The sequence below is a fragment of the Molossus molossus genome, unplaced genomic scaffold, assembly GCF_014108415.1.
Source record: "Molossus molossus isolate mMolMol1 unplaced genomic scaffold, mMolMol1.p scaffold_m16_p_13, whole genome shotgun sequence".
Taxonomy (NCBI): Eukaryota; Metazoa; Chordata; class Mammalia; order Chiroptera; family Molossidae; genus Molossus; species Molossus molossus.
Window position 1 is genome coordinate 47,312,619 of NW_023425348.1, and position 24,491 is coordinate 47,337,109.

The 24,491-nt window shown below is 40.7% G+C and overlaps 1 protein-coding gene across 6 annotated transcripts in view; it reads left to right on the plus strand.

Moving 5' to 3' along the window:
* Nucleotides 1–24,491, plus strand: part of STIM1 (stromal interaction molecule 1) — a 214,756-nt gene that overhangs the window by 91,079 nt on the left and 99,186 nt on the right. For all 6 annotated transcript variants that reach the window (XM_036258382.1, XM_036258386.1, XM_036258384.1 and 3 more), the window contains exon 2: nt 18,703–18,833. In XM_036258382.1, coding sequence (XP_036114275.1) covers nt 18,703–18,833 — 131 coding nt within the window. The remainder of the gene's footprint in view (nt 1–18,702; nt 18,834–24,491) is intronic.

Genomic DNA, 24,491 nt, shown 5'->3' on the forward strand with positions numbered 1-24,491 from the left:
GGTTAAACAACTTTTTCAGTTCAATATTAGTAAGTTATAATGACACATCAAAGGAGCTCTACATAATAATTGAGTAGGACCTAAGCCAGTTTAGAAGATATGTATAATTTAGTAGTTCTCAGTTGTGATTATTCACCTAAGTTCTCAGTAATCAGTAATAGTCTTTCTGTGTTTAAGATGGTGATCTTGTTCCTGGCTCTTACCTATACTTACTGCTTGCTATTAGCGGTAAGTCCCAATTTTCTAGATCCCCAGTTCTACCACTGACTTTGAATCTACCTTCCTACTTCAATCATAGATCCCTTAATTCTTTTACTAAATATTCACCAAGCAACTGCCAGACTGGAGATGGATGCAAACATCAGTTCTTGCTGGATTTTTCATTGTAGTGGTTAAACAGACAATTACAACAGAAATAACTTGGTAGTAATTGAGCACTTACTATGTGTCATGCTCTATTAGAAATACTTTATATGTATTAACTAATTTTATTCTTTTAAAAAAAACTCATTTCATTCTTATAACCCTATGAGGTAGGCACTATTTTCTCCTTATTTGAAAGAAAATGAAATGGAGGCATAGAGAGGTTAAGTAATTGGTTTAGGTTGTGATAGAAGCTCAGGGGCTATGAGAGCGCAGAAGAGGGCCCCCTAATCTAACTTTAACCCTAGGAGTCAGTGCAGAGAAGACTTGCTGGAGGAATTAGAGAAAGCCTGAACAGAATGTTGAAACTTGAGTAGGAATTAGTCATATGTAAAATGGGGCAAAGATACTTCAGGCAAAGGGAGGGAGCATCATGTACAAAGCCACACAAGTGAGCCTTGCGATATATATAATTGAAAGAAGTTTAGTGTGGTGGGAGTGTAGGGTATATGTGAGTGAGTGGCATGGGGTAAGACTAGAGAACTTGGTATGGACCACTCTTGAAAATCCTTGTTATGCTTTGCTACATTACATTCTTTATATAGGCCAATGGTTCCTAATCTTGGGGATGTGAAGCCCTAGAAGGGGTCCTTGAAGGGTGTCTCATGAATCCATATTATTTTTTCAATCTTTTTTTTTTTTTTTTTTTGTGGTACGTGCCCCTAGCGGGAACCGAACCCTGGACTCTCTGGTCCGCAGGCTGATGTTCAACCGCTGAGCCAAACTGGCCAGGGCAATCTTTTTTTTTTTTTTTTAATCCTTACCCGAGGACATGCTTAGAGAGAGGAAGTGGGTGGGGAGAGAGAAACATTGATGTGAGAAAGAAACTAGTTGCCTTCCATATGCTCCCCAATTGAGGATCAAAACCACAACCCAGGTATGTACCCTGACTGGGAATCTAACTGACAACGTTTCAGTTGTCCACAGGATGACGCTCAACCAACTGAGCCACTCTGGCCAGCCTCATTCAGTCATTTTTTAATCAGTGGATACTGAAAGCACAACTATTATTATGTGGAGCTCTTTATTATGTGGAGCTCTTTTATGTATGTATGTATTTATTTATTTTTTACTTTATTGATTTTAGAGAGAGATGAAGTGAGAGGGAGAGAGAGATAGAAACATTGATGAGAGAGAACATCGATTGGCTGCCTCCTGCATGCCCCCCCCGGGGATTTGGCCCACAACCCGGGCGTATGTCCTGACCGGGAATCGAACCAGTGACCTCTTAGTACGTGGGTCAGTGCTCAACTACGGAGCCACACCAGCTGGAATGTGGAGCTCTTTTATTTTTTCTTTTTTTATCCTCACCTGAGGACATTTTTCCATTTTTTGTTCAGATAGAGTGGGAGGGAGACAGAGAGAGAGAAACATCAACATGAAAGGTACACATCGAGTGGTTGCCATCCACACGACCAGCCAGGGCCAGGGACAAACTGCAACCGATGTATGTGCCCTTAGTGGGAACTGAACCCAGGTCTCTCCAGACTGCAGGCCGATGCTCTAACCACTGAGCAAAACCGGCCAGGGCCAAAGAATTTTTTTTAATTAAAATTTTTGTTGAGATAATTGTACATTTACATGCAATTTTAAGAACTAATACAGAGAAATCACTGGGAAACTGTGCGAAGTTTCTCCTATAGTAACATTTTGAAAAACTTAGTAGACTATCACAACCAGAACACTGACATTGAAAAAAAATCCACCAATCTTGTTCAGATTTTCTCAGTTTTACTGTACTCATGTGTGTATATGTATGTGTATGTGTGTGTGTAAGTTCTGTTCTAATGCTCAAAGATCCTTGCCCTTTTATAACCACATCCTTCCCTTCTGCCTCGTTTCCTGTCCCTTACATTTCTAAAAATTTGTCCTTTCAAAAATGTTATATAAATGGAATCATATAATATGTACTTTTTGGAATTGGCTTTTTTTTTTGCTCAGTTAATTCCCTGGAAGTTCATCCATGTAGTTATGAGTCCCTTTTTATTGCTGAGTAGTGTTTCATTGTATATAAGTACCAGAGTTTAACCATTCACCTGTTGAATGGACATATGGACTGATTCCAGTTTTTGGCTGTTACACATAAAGCATCTATGAACATTTGTGTACTGATTTTTGTGTTAACCTGTGAAGGAATTTATTCAGTAGAGTGGTCTACTTTATAATGTTTTAGAAAAATTATACTGACTGCTTTGGTAGAGGATGAGTTTGAGAAAAACTAGAGCAGAGACAGGAAGATCAGTGAGGAAATCAGATATAGTAACCCAGATAAGATGTATTGAGACTTGAACTCAGTTCTTTGTGAGCTGAAATATGCTTTGCCATAGAGGCTTTTCCTCAGAAATCATATCAGGCTTGTCAGATGAAGAAGGAGGTTTGGGGAGCCTGGGCTTGTGAGGAGGCTCAGGCACACTTCATTCTTGATAGTCCCCGTTCAGGGGAGACACTTTGCTACCATAGCTGAGAATTGCATTAGATAAGGAAGGGCTGCCAAACTAGTTCTTAGAATGATCATTCCAGGTGCAGGGTATTTCAGTAGATTTCTTGGTTATCTTCTCTCAAGAAAATAAGGGGGATCAGTTATCTCCCTTGTATTGTTTAAATGGAGGCTTATGTTAGACAGAAAGATGATGAGAAGCTGTCTTCTAGTTCTGCTATCTTTTGGCTCCCAAGAATGTGTTCTCTGGTCAACCAGCCAGCAATGGGCCTGGGAAACTTGGGGATGACCTCTTGTTGCTATAAAAACTGGAATCTACATTGTTTTTACCCCATGTGGTGGTGTGCCTGGCTCCTCAGTGTTTATATCTTCAAGGCATTTATCACTCTTGGGTCTGCTGTGATTGTTGGGAGCCAGCCCCACTTATGAATCCAGAAGGGTATAATTAATTCTAGTCTAGAGGGTCCACTAATGTGTGAAGCACCTCCCCCTGGACACTGTGCAAAATCCCTCTGGGCAAGGCCTTGGATGCCCACCCTAACACTTTTAGGAAACTTTTCCCAGCAGAAAACTTTTGAGTTGTTTGTAATTATTTTTTGGCCATCTCAATCCCTGACAAGTGCTGGCCAGGACACAAGAATGTTTGGGTTAGGCACCAGGTCAGAGAATTCAGGGTAGCTTTTGAACAAGGGTGTGTTGATTTAATTTCTCTGGAGCTGTTACATTTCTTGGCACAGATAACTGTAGAATGTAAAGACCTGTGATGTATGGGACCCCAAAGCTGAGAAGGTATATCTTCATATTCTGTAAGCAGCTTTCAGTTTTCCTTTGACCAGCACTAGGCCAGACCGCGAAACACCAGAAAAATTAGCCTCCTCTTGCTATAGTTGGAAGACAAGACTCTCAGGTAAAGCAAAGAATAGAGAAATGACTAATGTCTTTATAGGGCTTTACTGTCTTTTACAAGACTTTACTGATTTTTCAGATAAGAAAATTAATCTTTAGGAGTAGTCAGGGTATAGGAAAGTTGGAATTCAAAGACCCACATCTACCACGTCTGCAATTCATCATGTATATATTTTAGAGAGAGGAAGGGAGAGGGAGAGCGAGATAAAAACATCAATAAGAGAGAACATTGATTAGCTGCCTCCTGCATGCTCCTCACTGGGGATTTGACCCACAACTTGGGCATGTGCCCTGACCAGGAATTGAACCGGCAACCTCTTGGTGCATGGTCGACGTTCATCCACTGAGCCACACGGGCCAGGCTCAGCATATATTTTAATAGTTGGGGGTTAGGGGTAGAGGGCACTGTGGAGGCCAGAGAAATATGTCTTTCTTTTCTTTGTATTCCCAGTGTCTTTGGCTGGTTCAGCAACGTAGTTTAATGATCAGCAAATAGCTGTGAGAAAGTTATAAATGAGTGTTGACATGGCAGCATGTGAACACTGAACTGGGGGTCAGACACTTTTCAGTCTGTCAGAAAGGTTACAGTAGTAAAAGGGCAGGCAAATGGGCTGTTAAACAGATGGACAAGAGTCTGAAGCCCTGCAGGACACCCAGTAGGGGGCACTGGGCGGGGCTGGGGGTGGGGGTCAGAATAGCTAGAAAGCCTCTGCACTAGAAGCCCAAGATATTGAGGTCATGGCCTGCTTGATGGGGACACACTTTAGTGATTAGCCATTTTCTTCTGGAAGGAGGTTTCCTGTGAGATCAAAGTTTGAAGAAAATAAAATTGAGAGGAGGAAAAACATAGAAATGGGACACAAGAGGGGTGGCTGACTGCCCCCCCACCCCATACCCCAGAAGGGCTGATGATTTCTTCATTCCTCCCAGCAGAGTGTACCAGGGACTCGATATTTCTTACCTAGTGTCTTTTTAAACTTTGTTTTTTTCCTAAGTTCTAATGTGGAAGGAGTCTTTGGCTCATGTGGGACACTGAAGAAGTTAAGGCTAAACCAGAAAGTTCTGTTTTATCCTGCTCAGGTAATGGCAGAAGCCCAGTTAGGACTTCTGTGTTTGCCCTTAATAGACTAAAAGTTAATGATGAAACCCACCACTATATGTTGGCCTTGGAAAATAAGAATTAGTTGTTTTAGAGAGCCCTCTTGCACAGGCTCATCTGAATCTCCCAACCATAGCCTTGCTATAGGACATGGCAAAGGAAGTAGTGTGGCTTTTAATCTGGTTCTGCCACTGTTTTACCGGCCAACCTAGGGCAAAATCAACCCTATTTCTTGGCCTCCATATCCTTCTCCAGTTGTAAAGTGAGCAGTGGCCCTTCAAAGTTCCTCCAACTCTGCAGTGAAGGAATCCCAACATTTATTACTCCCACTCTATGTTCAGAGCCTTTGCAAAATTGGGTCCTTTAATAAATCAAGCTATGTGAGATCCTGTACTTTTTGCTTGGGCTTGCTTTGCTTGGGTTGTTTTCCTTTCTGCCCCCAATGTCTTCTACCTGTTGTTCAAAGTGTGATATCTCCTGCTACTCTGGTTTCTTGCCTCTTAACATATTCTACTTTGTGTCTTTGTAATTCATGTACTATGCTCATTCTAGTACTGTTTTGGGGCATGAACTTCATTGTTCATCTCTATTTGAATTTGCTCCTTCATGCAACAAGTTCTTCTGGGCATTCATTTGTTCATTCAGCAAAGGTTTATTGAAGCCCATTGGTTATGCCAGGGACTTTGCTAGGTATTAGGTATTGGCTAGAAGCCAGGATTCGGCCATAAAGAAGACCGCCATGGTTCCTGTTGCTAAGGAGCTTACAGTTTAGTATAGAAAACAGACATTAAGTGAATTATCACACAAATAATTACAACTATGAAAAGTGTTATAAATGAAAAATATAGATGATTTGGAGAACGGAGAATATGAACCTAAACCAATTTGGGAGGGATGAGTCAAAGAAGTGTCTTTGCAGAAAAAGTGTTTAAACTGAGACCAGCAACATCAGTCAGAGTTTGCACGTCAGGAAGGAATGAAGAGCCTTTCACATGAAAGGCATTCTAGGTGGTTCTTAAGCTGGGCTATACACTAGCATCACAAGCGACAGGACTGGGGCTTTATAAGGGTCGTTACTGTTGGGGTTATAAAATGATACAACTACTTTGACATTATTTAAATGATACAACAGTTTGACATTATTTAAAAAGTTAAACATACCCCTATTATATAACCTAGCAGTCCACTCTGAATGGAACTCAAGATAAAAATGAGAACTCATTTTCTCTTAAGAGAAATGAAAATATTTTTCCACACAAAGACTTGTACATGAATCTTCTTAGCATTTTATTTGTAACAGTTAAAAACTGGTGAATGGATAAACACACTGTGGTATATCCAGTCAGTGGAATACTACTCAGTAAAATGGAGGAAACTCTTGATATGCATGACAACATGGTTGGATCTCAAATTATGCTGAGCAAAAGAAGCCAGACACAAAAGAGAATATACTGATGATTACACTTATTTGAAGTTCTAGAACATGCAAAACTAATTTGTAATGATAAAAATCAGATCAGTGGTTGTGTGGGGAAGAGGGTAATGATTGACAGTGAAGGGCCAAGTGAGAACAATTTAGAGTGATAAAAATGTTCTGTATTTTATTTGGGGTGGTGGCGTTATACAAGTGCAAGTGCATATGCCTGCCAAACACATTGAAGTGTACACTTAAATTGGGGGCATTTTTATCTCTTCAGCTATACCCTGAGAAATATACATGCTCCATTTTCATAAATTTCAAGAATAGGCAAAACTTATCTATGGCGATAAAAGTCAGAATAGTGGTTACCATTGCCAGGAGAGAGGGTGGGTAGTGGTTGTGGTCATATTGATTGGAAAGGTGCAAGAGGGAGGGAGTCTTCCTGGAGTGTTGGGGATGTTCTGCATCTTGATTTTGATGGTAGTTGCATGTATATATACATATGATCCTTATGTTTATTTATACACTTTACTGTATATTTATGTTAGGTCTCAAAGAAAAAGCAATAAAACACTCCTTCCCCAAACTAAACCCATACCTAGGTCCCATTTGTAGAGATACTAATTGAATTGGTATGGGATGGGGTCTGGGCATCAGCGTTTAAGAGCTCCCTGAGTGAGTATACATGCAATGAGAGTTGAGAACCACTGTGCTGTGTGCAAAGGAAGAAAGAAAGTGAGCACATTAGAGAAGGATCACATGAAGCTGAAGGAGTTGCTGGACATTACACCAGAAGGTGGCAGGTGGCCGATCATGCTGGGCCTTGCAGGCACCCTATAGTTTTCATATATAACACTTTCATAATTGTAATTGAACTTTATATTAAAAATAATGAGAAGGTTTTTTTGTTTGTTTGTTTGTTTGTTTTATCCTCACTCGAGGACATTTTTCCATTTTTTGTTCAAGTAGAATGGGAGGGAGAGAGAGGAACAGAGAGAGAGAGAGAGAGAGAAACATCGACGTGAAAGGGACATATCGAGTGGCTGCCACCCGCACAACAAACCAGGGCTGGGGACAAACTGCAACCGAGGTACGTGCCCTAGCGGGAACCGAACCCGGGACTCTCTGGACCGCAGGCCGACACTCTAACCACTGAACCAAACCGGCCAGGGCTTGTTTGTTTTCTTTAATCCTCACCCGAGGACATCTTTCCATTTTTTGTTCGGATAGAGTGGGAAGGAGAGAGAGAGAGAAACATCGATGTGAAAGGGACACATCGAGTGGCTGCCTCCCTCACGACCCAACCAGGGCCAGGGACAAACTGCAACTGAGGTACGTGCCCCCAGCGGTAACCGAACCCTGGTCTCTCTGGACCGCAGGCTGATGCTCTAACCGCTGAGCCAAACCGGCCAGGGTGAAAATAATGAGAAGTTTTTAAGGGTTTTAAGTAAGGAGATGACTTGGACAGTTTCAGCTGGTATGCACTAGCACTACCTATAGCTAGCATTCCTGCTAACCTTTGTCAGGGTAAGGGTGGATTCTGATTCCATTAAGAGTCACTGCAGAGCTTGCCAGTCCTGCCTGGGGGGGGTGGGAGAGTTAAGAGGGAGAAATTATTCTCACAGATGAAGCCTCTGTTGGTAAAATTTAGCAATTTCTAGATTCCCCTTAGGTTCCAGCCAGGCACTGAGAAATAGTCTTGACCAGTGCCCATCTCTACACTTATCTGTACTGTCTTTCTTGACTGCTATTTCTCTCACTTCTTTCCCTTTGGACTTGTGTCTCACATTAGACAATCCACTGTCAGGCTCAACTGCAGTGACTCTGCTTTGCGTGCCTATGTGTTCTCTGGGGGATGAGTTACTCTTTAGTGATGAGAAATGAAAGTGGGTGGGAGAAATGAAAGTAGGTGGATGGTGGATATTGGTGTTGGGAATTGGTGAGTTGTATTAAAGAATTCTCTTGCCTTTTGGGGAGATGTGGCTTGTTATGAATCCATTCTTTTGTGCATTCATTCATTGATTCATTCAGCCAGCATTTACTGATTTTATGCTTGACAGGGCAGATGTTGGAGGTGCCATACTGGGACCTGGAGTATAGAGTGAGTTAAACTTAGTCCTTGCCATTATCTGGGTGTGGCATGAGAATTAATATAATAGAGTTATGTACAAAGTACTTTGGACCATCCAACAGTAAATGATTAACTTTGCTTGGAGAAAGAAGAGATTTGGACATGAGGAAAAGGATTTTGTGGTTTTGTTGGCCAGTGGTTATGTGGTCTGCAGATCATTGGGAGTCACCAAGATCTTTTCAGGGCTACAGAAAGTCAAAGCCATTTTAATTATAATGCTCAGATGCTGTTTGTTTTTTGTCACTGTGTACATTTGCACTGATGGTGCAGAAGCAATTAGTAGGTAAAACTGGCACCTTTATAGGAATCAAAGCAGTGGCACAAAACTGTGCCTAGTAATTGTATTCTTCACCTTCATGGCACTCTCAGTGTTTAAAAAAAGTTTTCAACAAAGAAGTACACATTTATTAATATTATTGTATCCTATGAATGCGTGCCTCTTTTGTATTCTGTGTGATGAAACAGGAAGTTATGCATAAAGCATTTCTGCTGTATGTAGAAGTTTGATGTTTATCTAAAGGAAAAGCATTTATGTGATTGAGTTGCAAACTGAACTACCTCCTTTTTTTTCAGGTAATACTATTTTTACTTTAAGGTATAACACAGGCCCATCTGGTGTGGCTCAGGGGATTGAGCGTTGTCCCATGGACTGAGAGGTACTGGTTCCATTCCCGGTCAGGGCACATGCCTGAGTTGCGGGCTCAATCCCCAGTAGGGGGCATGAAGGAAGCAGCCGATCAATGTTTCTCTCTCACGTCGATGTTTCTATCTCTCTCCCTTCCTCTCTCTCTAAAAAAATCAATAAAAACATATTTTAAAAAAATAAAGTATAACACAGACAACTATAGTTACTCAAACTTATGTATTTGGGAGACATTTTCTTGAAAATGAATGAAGTGAGTCTGCTACTTTAAGAAAAACAACTGGTAGTATTTGTTGCCAGTGCTAAAATGTCAGCTTTTAATGGAAAATGAGAATTTTAGAAAATTTGTATCTGCCACTGTGAATTTGACAGCTTCCTCAGATTTAAAACTTTTCAGATGAAATCAGTGGTGATATTAATAAGGCTTCCCGGTGCCCCCACTCTAGGATATATTTATTGATTTTAGATAGAGAAAGGGGGGAAGAGAGATAGAGAGAGAAACATCGATGTGAGGGAGAAACATCGATCAGTTACTTCCCGAACGTGCCCTGACTGGGGATCAAACCCACAACCTAGGTATGTGTCCTGATCGGGAATCAAACCTGCAACCTTTTTGGTATATGTGACAATGCCCAATCAACTGACCCCCCCCCCCCCCGGCCAGGGCTTGAATCAGTAGTTTCTAAATGACCAGTGCATCAGGTTACAAAATTACACATGGATAAAAGATCTGTTCAGAGGGCAAGATAGACCAGTGGATTTTAATGTAATATAGTACAAAAACTTCATCCATATAGTTTCAGATTTTATACTGCAACTAACCTTTAATAAATCTACTACTTACTGAGTTTTGATGTAGTATCAAATGAATGTCCACAATTATAGGAAAGGTTATTAAAATACTCTTGCCTCTTCTAACTGCATATTTATATTTTTATCTTCAATCAAAATAACACATTCAATGAGCAAACAGATATAATAAGACTGTAGCTGTCTTCTGTTAAACCAGACATTAAAGAGATTTGCAAAAATGTTAAACAGTTCCACCCTTCTCATGATTTTTTCTCAGTAAACAATTATTTTTTATAAAAACACATTATTTAGATTTATTTTTAAATGAATTAATTGCTAAATATTAGAATTTGTGTTTTAATTTCTAATATGGTACATATCAAACAGTTTTTGGATTTAAAATTTTTATGTGTGCAAAGGGGTCCTTTGGCCAAAAATTTACAAAACCTGGTTCTATGCTCTTCTCTCTACTTAGAATTCTTCTCTTTTTGCCTAGAAAATCCTACACATAATTGTGGAGTTTGTATTCAGTTATTCATTAAAAAAAAAAAAATTTCCTGAGCATCTGTCAAGAACTGGCTTTTGCTTGCTGCTTGGAACATAGTCCTAACCCCTTAAAGGAAATCATAGTCTGATGGGGCAGACAAATTAAATAGGCAACTGCAAACAGTGTGATAAATGTTACCAATGATAGACATATAATTATTGTGGGAGTCAGAGTTTGTTGCCAGCTTACCTAGAACATATGATTGATCAATATAACTGGACTGCACCTTCTCTGTTTGATTTGTCATGGTCTGATGGGGAAAGTGGCTGAAGTTAGCAGAAGATGGTAATTGTTCACTTGTTGCTCTGTGAGGAAAAGGAAACTACAAATGTATTGAATGTCAGCTTTATGCAGGCCCTCTGCTAGTTTTTTTAATTTTTATTTATTTAAAAAAAATTTTTTTTTTACTTTATTTTTGTTATAGATGTATCTCCTTTTTTACCCCATTGACACCCTCCTCTCCATCCCCCCAACCCTGGCCCCGGCTTGGTTATCCTTGTCCATTGGTTATGCATACATGCATATAAGTTCTGTGGCTTATCTCTTCCCTCCCCCCACCACTCCCTCTTCTGAGGGTTGTCAGTCTGTACCCTACTTCCACGTCTCTGGGTCTACCCTATTCCCCAGACTGTGATGATCATTATATTCCACAAATAAGTGAGATCATATGGTATTTGTCTTTTTCTGCTTGGCTTGTTTCGCTTAGGATAATACTTTCCAGGTCCCTTCATGTCATCTCAAAGGATAAGAGATCTTTCTTTCTTACAGCTGCATAGTACTCCATTGTGTATATGTATCACTGCTTTTTTATCCATTCGTCTACTGATGGACACTTGGGCTGTTTCCAGATCTTAGCTATTGTAAATAGTGCTGCTACGCACATGGGGTACATATATTCTTTCTGATTGGTGTTTCAGGCTTCGTAGGGTATACTCCTAGAAATGGGATCACTGGGTCAAATGGCAATTAAATTTTTAATTTTTTGAGGTAACACCATAGTGTTTCCCATAGTGGCTGCTGTAGTCTGCATTCCCACCAGCAGTGGACTAGAGTCCCGTTTTCTCCACACCCTCGCCAACACTTGTTGTTTGATGATTTGTTAATGGGGGCCATTCTGACAGGTGTGAGGCAATACCTCATTGTTGTTCTAATTTGCATCTCTATGATGATTAGTGATGTTGAGCATTTCTTCATATGTCTCTTGGCCATTTGTATGTCCTGTTTGGAGAGGTGTCTATTCAGCTCCTCTGCCCATGTTTTAATTGGGTTCTTTGTCTTCCTTTTGTTGAGTTGTATGAGCACTCTATATATATTGGAAATTAACCCCTTATCTGATGTATCATTGGCAATGATGCTCTCCCATACAGTGGGTTGCCTTCCCATTTTGATGGTTGTTTCTTTTGCTGTGCAGAAGCTTTTTAGTTTGATGTAGTCCCATGTGTTCATTTTTTCCTTTGTTTCTGTTGCCTTAGGTGACGTATCAGTGAAAATTCTGCTGTGTATGATGTCCAAAATTTTGTTGCCTACATTTTCTTCAAGTATTTTTATGGGTTCACGGGTCACATTTAAGTCCTTTATCCGTTTTGAGTTTATTCTTGTGTATGGTGTAAGTTGATGGTCTAGTTTCATTTTTCTGCATGTAGCTGTCCAATTTTCCCAACACCATTTATTAAAGAGGCTGTCTTTACTCCATTGTATGCTCTTGCCTCTTTTGTCAAATATTAATTGAGCATAATGTCTTGGGTCCATTTCTGGGTTCTCTGTTCTGTTCCACTGGTCTATATGTCTGTTCTTGTGCCAGTACCAGGCTGTTTTGATTACATAGCTTTGTAATATAACCTGATAACCTGCTACTGTGATCTCTCCTACTTTGTCCTTCTTTTTCAAGATTGCTGTGGCTATTCAGGTCTTTTTTGGTTCCATATGAACTTTTGAAGTATTTGTTCTAGTTCTATGAAATATGTCGTTGGTATTTTGATGGGAATTGCACTGAATCTATAGATTGGTTTGGGTAATATGGACATTTTAATGACGTTAATTCTTCCAATCCATGGACAAGGTGTGTGCTTCCACTTTTTTTATATATATTCCTTTATTTCTTTTTTCAATGTCCTGTATTTTTCTGCAAATAGGTCCTTTACTTCTTTGGTTAAGTTTATTCCTAGGCATCTTAATTTTTTTGCCGCAATGGTAAATGGGATTGTTTTTTCAGTTTCTCTTTCTGTGAGTTCATCATTGGTGTATAAGAATGCCGTCGATTTCTTGACGTTAATTTTGTATCCTGCTACTTTGCCAAATTCATTTATTAAGACTAGTAGTTTTTTTTTAAATCCTCACCCGAGGACATTTTTTTCATTTTTGTTCAGATAGAGTGGGAGGGAGGGAGAGGAAGAGAGAGAGAGAGAGAGAAACATCGACACGAAAGGGACACATTGAGTGGCCGCCACCCACACGACCAGCCAGGGCCAGGGATAAACCGCAACCGAGGCACGCGCCCTCAGCGGGAACTGAACCGGGGTCTCTCTGGACCGCAGACCGATTCTCCAACCGCTGAGCTAAACCGGCCAGGGCAAGTCTAGTAGATTTTTGATGGAGTCTTTAGGGTTTTCTGTGTATAATATCATGTCATCTGCAAATAATGACAGTTTCACTTCCTCCTTTCCAATTTGGATCCCTTTTATCTTTTCTTCATGTCTGATTGCTGTGGCTAAGACTTCCAGTACTATGTTAAATACGAGTGGCTAAAGTGGGCATTCTTGTCTTGTTCCTGTTCTTAAGGGAAATACTTTTAGTTTCTGCCCATTGAGTATGATGTTGGCTGTAGGTCTTTCATATATTGCCTTTATTATGTCGCGATATGATCCCTCTATTCCCACATCGCTGAGCGTTTTCATCAGAAATGGATTGTGAATTTTGTTGAATGCTTTTTCAGTATGTATTGATATGATCATGATGGTTTTACTTCTTCATTTTGTTTATGTGGTGTATCACATTTATTGATTTGTGAATATTGTATCAGCCTTGCATCCCTGGGATGAATTCCACTTGGTCATGGTGAATAATTCTTTTGACTTATTGCTGGATCCGATTTACTAGTATTTTGTTCAGGATTTTGGCATCTATGTTCATCAGGGATATTGGCCTGTAGTTTTCTTTCTTTGTAGTATCTTTTTCTGGTTTTGGAATTAGAATTATGCTGACCTCATGAAATGAGTGTGGAAGTCTTCCTTCTTCTTGAATTATTTGAAATAGTTTGAAGAGAATGGGTGTTAGTTCTTTTTTGAATGTTTGGTAAAACTCCCCTGTGAAACCATCTAAGCCTGGGCTTTTGTTTGCTGGGAGTCTTGATTACCTCTTCAATTTCGTTAGTTGTTGTTGGTCTGTTCAAATTTTCTATCTCTTCCCAATCCAGTTTTGGGAGACTGTGTGTTTCTAGAAATGTCCATTTCGCTTAGATTGTTGAATTTGTTGCCATATGATTGTTCATAGTAGTTGTTAACGATCTTTTGTGTTTCTGTGGTGTCAGTTTTTACTTTTCCTCTTTCATTTCTGATTTTGTGTATTTGGGTTCTCTCTCCTTGTTTCTTGATGAGTCTAGCTAAGGGTCCATCAATCTTGTTTATCTTTTCGAAAAACCAGCTCTTTGTTTCATTGATCCTTTGAATTGTTTTTTTGTCTCTCTGTCATTTATTTCTGCTCTGATCTTTACTATTTTTTTCCTTCTACTTGCTCTGGGGTTTTCTTTTTGTTTGCCTTCTAGTTCTTTAAGTTGTGAGGTTAGATAGTCTATTGGAGATTTTTCTTGCTTCTTTAGGTAGGCCTGTAGTGCTATGAACTTCCCTCTCAGAATGGCTTTCTCTGCATCCCATAGATTTTGTGTTGTTGTGTGTTCATTTTCATTGGTTTCCAGGAAGTTTTTAATTTCTTCCTTGATCTCCTTGTTCATTGTTTAATAACATGCTATTTAGCCTCCATGTGTCCCAATGTCTTTGCATGTTCTTATTGCAATTGATTTCTAGTTTTATGCCATTGTGATCTGAGAAGATGCTTGATATGATTTCAATCTTCTTGCACTTGTAGAGATGTAGTTTGTGTCCTAACATGTGGTCTATCTTTGAGAATGTCTCATGTGCACTTGAGAAGAATGTGAATTCTGTAGTTTTGGGGTATAATTCTCTGTACATACCTATTAAATCCATTTGGTTTAGTGCTTCATTTAGAGTCTCTGTTTTCTTGCTAATTTTTTTGTCTAGAGGATCTATCCAGTGATGTCAGCGTGGTGTTGAAGTCCCCTGCTAAGATTATATTGCTGTCGATTTCTCCTTTGAAGTCCTCCAGAAGATTTTTAATATATTTTGGTGCTCCTATATTGGGTGCATATATGTTTATCAAGGTTATATCTTCCTGCTGGATAGATTCCTTCAATATTATGTAGTGGCCATCTTTGTCTCTATTTATGGCCCTTATTTTGAAATCTATTTGATCAGATATGAGAATTGCTACCCCAGCTTTTTTTTTTGCTTTCCATTTGCTTGGAAGATTTTTTCCATCCCTTCAGTTTCAACATATGTGAGTCTTTTGTTGTGAGGTGGGTCTCTTGTAAACAACATATATATGAGTCATGCTCTCTTATCCAATTAGCTACTCTGTGTCTTTATTGGAGCATTCAATTCATTTACATTTAAGGTGATTATTGATATGTACTTATTTATTTCCATTTTTGTTTAGTGTGATTATATTTTTCTTCCTATTTCTTCTACTAATTACAGCAGTCCTTTTAACATTTTTTGCAGTGCTGCTTTGGTGGTAATGTATTTCCTTAGCCCCCCTTTTTTTTGTCTGGGAATCTCTTCATTTGACCTTCTATTTTGAATGATAGCCTTTCTGGGTAGAGTAGTCTTGTATTCAGATACTTGTTTTTTATGACCTTGAATAACTCATGCCATTCCCTTCTGGCCTGTAGTGTTTCTGTTGAGAAGTCAGCTGAGAGCCTTAGAGGCTTATCTCTTGCTGCTTTTAGGATTCTCTCTTTGTCTTTAATTATTGGCATTTTAATTACTATGTGTCTTGGTGTGAACCTGTTTGGGTTCTTCTTACTTGGGGGTCTCTGTACTTCTTGAACTTGAATGCCTTCTTCCTTCACCAAATTAGGGAAGTTTTCTGTCACTATTTCTTCAAATATATTCTCTAACCCTTGCTCATTTTCTTCTTCTTCGGGAACTCCTATGATGCGAATATTATTACCTTTCCAGTTGTCCCACAGTTCTCTTAAGCTGTCTTCCTGTTTTTTAAATTGTTTTTTTTCTGTTGTTTTTCTGATTGGTTGATTTTTTTCTTCCCTGTCTTCTAATTCACTGATCCAGTCATTTTCCTCTACTGTGCTGTTTAGACCTTCCAATGTGTTCTTTATTTCTGATATGTCATTCTTCAATTTTTTTTGGTGGTTTTTAATTTCCATTTGGTTGATTTTCAACATTTCTATGTCTTTACTCATGGTGTTGATGTCCATACTCATGTTGTTGAGCTTCCTCAAGATCATGGCTCTGAATTCTAGCTCTGTTAACTTGCTTAACTGCTCCTCATTTATTTCATCTTCAGTAGAGGTTTCTTGTTCTTTTTTTGGCATTTGTTTCTTTGTTTCACCATTTTGGCTATCGCAGTGGGCTTTGGAGCCTGCCCAATTTTCCCTGTGGGTGTTGGTGTTCTGCTGTTTGTGGCTTCCTCTTCTGGATTTGGATGAGTGAGGGAGGACCCATGTTAAACACCGCTGTCAAGTCTTACTTTTCTGGGTAGAGTTACTAGCCCAGGAATGGTTCTGTTATCCTCCAACTTTTAGCCTGGAGGCTATCAGTAGTGGTTACTTGAAGAGCCTTGGTTTCTCATTTGAATGAAAAACTCCCTCAGGTGTTCAGTGTAGGGTGATTTCCCGAGGGTGTGGCAGATGCTGGTTATTGATTAGCCTCAATTTGCATTTCAATAGCCTACCTGGGTGGGGTTGAATCTCTGAGGGAGGGGCCACCATGTCTTCCCAGAGCCCTGGGAAGGAGTAAGATGGCCACAGTCCTGTGTGACAGCAACTCAGCAAAAGCTCTGAGCGCCCTACAAATCCCGAATGTCCCCATACAGTTCCTGTTCAGTCTGCCCTCCCTCTTGCGGAGTCCAAGGTGAGTGGCTGTGGCTATTTTAGCGTCTGTCCCAGCTCTGCGCTGTGGAGCCACTTGGGAATTTAACCCGAGGGCGTTGCTCACAGCTAAGGTCGCTGCTGTTTGTGGGCTCCCAGCCCTCCTCTCGCGCCTCCGCAGTCCTACCAGGATCGAGTCAGTGTCCCTGTTATAGGTCCTCGCAAGCTGCTTTTCAGTTGTTTTTTCCCGGTGATTTGTCTGTTTTAATTATAATTCCAGTTTGGTCCTGGCAGATGGTCTGTGTCTTCCATTCACTCCGCCGCCATTTTGGCATTCTGCTTTTGTTTTTTGTTAATGTTGCCTTTTTATGAAAATGTTTTTATTTATTTTAGAGAGAGAGGAAGGGAAAGGGAGAGAGAGAGAGATATTTATGTGAAAGAGAAACATGGATTGACTGCCTCCTTCACTCCTTCTACTGGGAATAGAGCCTGCAACCTGGGCATGTGCATTGACTAGGAATCGAACCAACTACCTTTTGGTGCACTGGAGAACACTTAACCAACTGAGCCACACTGGCAAGGGCCCTCTGCTAGGTGTTTCAACACATGTGGCCTGCCTTGCCGGTGTGGCTCAGTGATTCAGTGTCGCCCATGCATCAGGAAGCCACTGATTCAATTCCCAGTCAGGGCACATGCCCAGGTTGTGGGCCAATCCCCAGTGGGGGGCATGCAGAAAGCAGCCCATCAGTGTTCTCCCTCATCAATGTTTCTGTCTCTCTGTCCCTTTCTCTTCCTCTCTGTCTCTAAAATCAATAAAGAAAATAAAAATTAAAAACAAAAACCAAATATGGCCTTACTTAATTCTCACAAAAACCATATGCAACAGAAATAATTATCCTCATATTGGAGGATCAGAGAAGTTAAACAATTTGTCCAATATATGGTTGTAACTGATGAAGCTGGGATTTTGACATATGTTGTCTGACTCCAATCGCAGTAATAATGTTTTGCTAAATAGGTGGATCTTCTAAGGTATTTCCAGATGGCACTGGGAAACCTTGCCAGATTAGAATGTATAAAAGAGCCTGGCTGGAGAGAATGAGAGAGAGAGAGAGAGAGAGAAAAAAACATCAATGTGAAAGAGAGACAGTGATTGGTTACCTCCTGCACGACACTGACCAGGGCTGGGGTTTGAACCTGCAACCCAGGTACATGCCCTTGACCAGGAATCGAATCTTCAACCCTTTAGTTTTCAGGCCGATGCTCAAAGGTTGAGCCAGACTGGCCAGAGTTAAAATGTCTTTTTCAAATAATGAACCTAAGGCCTGGAGAAAGGAAGTCACTACCCTAGAGTCACATGGTAGAACTAAGACTAGATTCCAGACTCTTTCTGCTATATGGTCAGGCTCAGTGTTTTCGTTTGTAAGAGGATTAAGTGCCATAAAATAACTAGCGTGGCCTAGGCTCTTGTGCTGGTTTTACTTCTGCAGGACTGACTGACTGTGTGTGATGGTGGGCAGGGGAAGCCACACTCCAGACTTACAGAGTGTTGTATCAGATGAGCTTAGGACCTTACATGTCTGATAGATACCTGCTGAAGGTAACTGTCTGTGGGAAGGCCTAGGATGTGAAGGGTTTTCCCAGTTAGCCTGTGGCTGGCATTATATGTCCCAGCAGTGACAAAATGAACGAAAAGGAAAACTACATATTATTCTGGCGTTAAAGTGAATGGGCTGTTTTCCTATTTCTAGAAAGATTATATTAATTTACATTTTTTATTGACTGGTTAAAAATAATATTTCATTTGAGTATGTATTTCTTTGATTACTGTCAGGCTAAACTATTTCCTTTGTTCATTGGCTGTTTGTATTTTCTCTCATCTATATATTTTTTCTTCTGAAGTTACCTATTCATGTTCTAGATCCCAGTGTATTCCTAGTCCTATGCTTGAGTTTCCTGCAAGGGAACTATTAGGATGAAAAGGATTGTCTTAAATGGGGGAGCTCAGCACATCCTTGGGGAGGCAGTTAAAAGCTATATGAAACACTTTTTTCACTGTACAAATAGCCAGTTAATTGGCTACATGAGGAGTCAGGTGCTAGAAGCTAAAGACACTGAGGCAGGTGGGTAATGGAAGTTGGGTGGCAGCCCTCGTAATGTTGTCTTTTGCATTTCCTGTACAGAGTTTTGCCGGATTGACAAGCCCCTGTGCCACAGTGAGGATGAGAAGCTCAGCTTTGATGCAGTCCGCAGCATCCACAAGCTGATGGATGATGATGCCAATGGTGATGTGGATGTGGAAGAAAGTGATGAGGTGAGCCTTCTCACTCTGCTGTGACTCTCTTCTCTTCCTGTGTGAACAGTTTCTGAAAACTGTCTAGACAGACTATCCCCTGTGGAGAGATGACTTTGATGCAGGATTATTCTCTAGGAACTTATCCCTATCAGAGGAGGTGATTCTCAGCAGCGGTCCTCCAGGAGCCAGCTGGTCAGAGTGCAGGCCTTCTGTCTGCATCTGCCTGTACTGGCTCCTGTTCACCTGCCGGCTAGAAGCACAACACTGACTAAGCTGTGCTGTTTGAGAGGGAGAGGGAGCTCCAAGGTTGGTGTCTATAGTTCCCCTGAATCCTTATTGCAATCCTGCTATAGACAGAGGGCATCAATCTGTACTTACTCTGTTCTCAGCCCTGTGTTGGCATGTGAGAGAGAAAGCAGGACAGTTAGATCTTGCCCTCTGGGAGCTTACAGTCTATTTGGGAGGAAGAAACAAATGGTCCTGGAACAGCGGTTCTCAACCTGTGGGTCACGACCCCTTTGGGGGTCGAACGACCCTTTCACAGGGGTTGCCTAAGACCATCGGAAAAACACATATTTCTGATGGTCTTAGGAACCGAGACACCACTCCTCTATCTGTCTCCAGGCGGGTCCACCCACATGCAGATACACCCACATACAACATGAGGAACTGTATTAAAACGTCACGGCATTAGGAAGATTGAGAACCACTGTCCTAGAAAGATCATTCTCAATTCCAGGCTGCAGTTGCTGGAGGCCAGTTGAGTGGTCCAGAGAGTAAAAGTGAGAGCAACCTCTAAATGAAAAAAGCTCTGTTATTATTTTACTTTTTGGCATTACTACAGCTCCATTTCCAGAAAGCCCAGAGTATAAAGTCATCATGTGTGAAAAGATTTAAAGGTTTCAGTTGATTTCAAGCTCAACATGAACCAGCAGTTTGGTAAAGCTCCTAAGTTTGCCAAATCTTTAATAGTGTTGTGGTGTATGTCATGAGGGAGGAGGTAATCCTAGTCTCTCCTCTCTGCTGCTTAGCTCACCTTTAAGTTTTGAGTTTAGTTTTGGCTCTCATGTTGTCAGAAGTATTTGGAACAGTGAGAGCCTATACAGAGAGGATGCCGTGAATGGTGAAGAGCACAGAAACTATGAAATGGAGCGTACTCAGTACATGTTGGTATTTGCAAGTATCTATTATGTATGTGCCAGGCACCGTTCTAGGCATGGGTATGTGGTAGTAAATAGGACAGATACATCTGTCCTCTCATAATTTATAGTCCAGTGAAGAAACTTTAGCCTGGAAAAGAAAAGACTTGGGTAATACAGTTTTTGTCTTCAAATGCGAAGTGGAGGAATCAGACTTACAGAGAAATGATGATAACAATGAAAACCGTAGCACTAGTTATCATTTATTAAATTCTTATGCTGTATCAGGCACAGTGTTAAGCTTTTTGCATAGTTGTTCTTTTAACTTTCTTATCAGCCTTATGAAGTTGGTATTGTTATCAAGGACTGGAGCCTTGGAAAGATTAAGCATTTTGTTCAAGCACACACTGGACATGAGCACAAATATGATTTCAGAGCTCATGCTGTTAAGTACTGCTGTGTTCATTCTCTTATTCTAAGGGCAGAGCCGGGACTAGTGTAGGGAAAGCAAAATATAGGCATATTCTTCTAGAATAAAGAATTGCCTATATCAACACAATCTCATAACGGAAGGGGCTTCTTTGGTTGGTAGGTAGGTAGGTAGTTAACTCCCTTTCACTGAAGATGGGCAAGTAGACTATGGCACTCCACTGATTGGTCAGCAGAGGGGATCCTTGTATTAGGTTGAACTAGATAATGTCTAAGAGATTTATAAGAGGAAAAAAAAGAAAAGACTTTCTGGAGGCAAAGTAGAATTTGGATAGAGTTGAAAGGGTGGGGCAACCTGACTAGTAGGGGACGAGTGTGAGCAAAGAATGTAGAGATAGAAGCATGGTGGGTAGGTCTGGTTAGACAGAATGACTGTGGTAGAAAACTGTAGAACAAAAACCTAGAAAAGAAAGTAAGGCCCAGGCAACCAGGCTGAGCTATGAATACTTCTTAAACCCAGCAATTGTAGGTTCTTGAGGAAAGACAACCACCATGATGAAAATATCTAAACTTTTGGTCACATCTAGAAGGGTTACTGGTTCTCACAGGACCCAGTTTTGTCCATGCTAAAAATAAAATCATGTTTCTGGTGATGAATGAGGCCTAGAGGTGTCCTGATCTTCTTCCAAGGGCTGGGCCACAGGACTGGGAGATGAATGTCACAACAGTTAAGAAGGTGATATGGTCCAAGATCCACCAATTCCTGGATATCCTTATTTGCCTCCCTTCCCTTTTCACTTTCTGTTGAATTGCTTTGTAAATGAGAGGAGGAAGAAAATGTTCTTTTTAAAGGAATGTTACCACAACAAGAAGCTCATCAGCACAAACTGTTCTAAAATAACACGAAAGCTGTCACCCTTCTCTACGCCAGTGGCGAGCTGTTCTTTTTCAGCATAGCTTCTGCCTGCCTTGGCTTCAGATGTTCTCACTGCAGTCTCAGGCCTCTGTCGGTTAGAGTAGCATGCTAGTGGGAGGTTTCATGATCAGTCACAAGCTACTGTTTTTGAAAGTGAAAGCAATGTTGCCCTGGCTGGTTTGGCTCAGCAGTTAGAGTGTCGGCCTGTGGTCCAGAGAGACCCTGGTTTGGTTCCCACTAAGGGCACGTAACTTGGTTGCAGTTTGTCCCCGGCCCTGGTTGGTCGTGCGGGTGGCAGCCACTGGATGTGTCCCTTTCACGTCGATGTTTCTCTCTCTCTCTCTCTCTTCCTCTCTCTCCCTCCCGCTCTATCTGAACAAAAAATGGAAAAAAATGTCCTCAGGTGAGGATTAAAAAAAGAAAGTGAAAGCAATGTTAGCAAAATGTGTGCTTAAATCAGTCTTTAGAGTTCAGGATCTAACTAGAAAGTTGGTGGATAGCTCAGAGCCTTAGAGTATTGGATAATGGACACTGAGGCACCAGAGAGGAAACCCTGGTTGTACTGGCCATCAAGGACCTGAGATTTTTATGACCCACTTAAAAGCATTGTGGATTACTCAAGGACTGTAGTAGAAGTCTGAAGGGATACTCTATTAAGGCCTCATTTAATTAGCCTGACATCAGTAAGATTTTCATATAATTTGAACTATAATCTCAGTATGAGATCTTTAAAATTTTCGGCCATTTTTGAAGTAAATTTTTCTTCTTACAGATTATTGTGAGTAGAGTGTTAACTTTCTTTGGATAATTCAAAGCATGTCTTCAGGGCCTCTTGTGCTATTTGCCTCAGTGCCTACATTCCTATATGCATGGTTCTGATTTCTTTTTATAGTTCTCGTCTCTTCTTTTATTCACTCTCATTTCTCTTTTTTTTTTAATTTATTTTTTCATCCTCACCCGAGGACATTTTTTCCAGTTTTTGTTCAGATAGAGTGGGAGGGAGAGAGAGGAAGCGAGAGAGAGAGAGAGAAACATCGACGTGAAAGGGACACATCCAGTGGTTGCCACCCGCACGACCCAACCAGGGCCGGGGACAAACTGCAACCAAGTTACGTGCCCTTGGTGGGAACCGAACCAGGGTCTCTCTGGACTGCAGGCCAATGCTCTAACCACTGAGCAAACTGGCCAGGACTATTCACTCTCATTTCTAATTGCTGTATCTACTCTGCTGTGAACTGTGAACTTAGACTTATGGTTAACTGAGATTCAGCAGGTATTTTATAGAAAATATAATATTTTGCTCTGACCAGTTACTAAGTGGTTAGAGCATTGGCTCACGGACCAAAGAGTTGCAGATTCAATTTTGGTCAAGGGCACGTACCTCAGTTGTGGTTCAGTCTCTGGCCCTGGTCGGGGTCGTGTGGGAGGCAACCCATTGATATGTCTCTCTCACATCAATGTTTCTCTCTCTCTCCTCTCCCTCTCCCTTTTTCTCTTCCTCTCACTCTATCTGAACATAAATGGAAAAGTATCCTTGGGTGAGGATTAAAAAAAAGAAAAGAAAATATAATATCTTTTATGTATGGGGAAGCTAGTTTGGCTGCTCAAGTGCTATCTTTACTTAAAGCTTCTGTCCTAGACAGCAGAGGCTATAGATTGTGGGCCTTTCAGATGAGCAAGATACTACATTGGTGATGGTGTCCTTCTTGCCAAGCTGGCAGGGAATTATGCCAGCCTGGCAGTGTGGGAATTCATGATCTGTGTTCTATTCAGAGCTCTGGTAGGGACACTGCCCATGGGCAAAGGATTTGCTGCAGTGGAATGGTACTATCAGGTTGTCCTGACAGTCCGAGGTACACAGACAAGGGCCTGCTTAAAACCACTGTTCTCTTGACTGGACTAGGCTTCTCTGTGAGCAGTGTTATTTTCGTATCTGGAGCCTACATGGAAAATTAAGAGCATTTACTCACCATTAAACAAATTCTGATTGAATACCCATTATGTGTCAGGCACTGTTTATAGGGCTGTGGATTTTATAGTGAAGAGAACTGAGAAGATCTTCACTTTCATAGAACTTGCATTCTAGAGGTCTGTATGTATGTCACAGGTGATGACTGAGTAATGAACAAAGTTTGAAATTAGGCAGAACTGTAATAAGATTATAGTAGTTTAATGACTTCCACTTTGATTTTCTCAGGGTAAAATGGTGGTTAATGATTTCTTTCCTTTCAGGGTTTGTTGTCAGGATTAAGTGAGAAAAGTGCTGTTAAAAGTTCCCAGCACAAATAAAGAACTCTAAAAACTGACCAGTAGAAAACCAGCAACTCTATAGAAAATGGGAAAATATTGACTAGACACTTCATCAGAGAAATCATAGGGATGACAAATAAGCATGTGAAAAGATGCTCAATATTATTAGCCATTAAGGAAATGCAAATTAAAATTACAGTAAGATAACACTACACACCTGGTAGAATGGCTAATGGAATGGAAAATACCAAGTGCTAGACAAGGAGGAAGAACCATTAGAACTCTTGCTTATAGTTTCTTATACAGTTAAACATAACGTATTGCATGGCCGAGCAGTTCTACTTCTAGATATTTACCACTGTAGGTAAATAAAAATTTATATTCACACTAAAACCTATACACAAATATTTATAGCAGCGTTGATTACAATTGCCACAAACTGGACACATCCTTGGCCGGTTTGGCTCAGCGGTAGTGTCAGTGTGTGGACCAAAGAGTCGCGGGTTCAATTCCAGTCAAGGGGACACACCTCGGTTGTGGTTTGTCCCCAGCCCTGGTTGAAGTCGTGCAGGAGGCAACCAACCAGTCAGTGTGTCCCTCTCACATCGATGTTTCTCTCTCTCTCCCTCCCACTCTATCTGAAGATAAATAGGAAAATATCCTTGGGTGAGGATTAAAAAAAACAAAACTGGACACAAATCAAATGTCCTTCAATGTGTGAGTGGATGAAAAACTTTGGACTGCTACTCAACAATAAAAAGAAATGAACTATTGATGCCCCCAATACAGATGAATTTCAAAGGCATTATGCTGAGTGAAAGAAAGCAGTCTCAAAAAGTTACATACTATATGATTTCATCTATATGATATTCTGAGAAAGGCAAAGATATAGGGATGGAAGCTAGATCTGTGGTTACCAAGGGTTAGGAGCGTGAGGAGGGT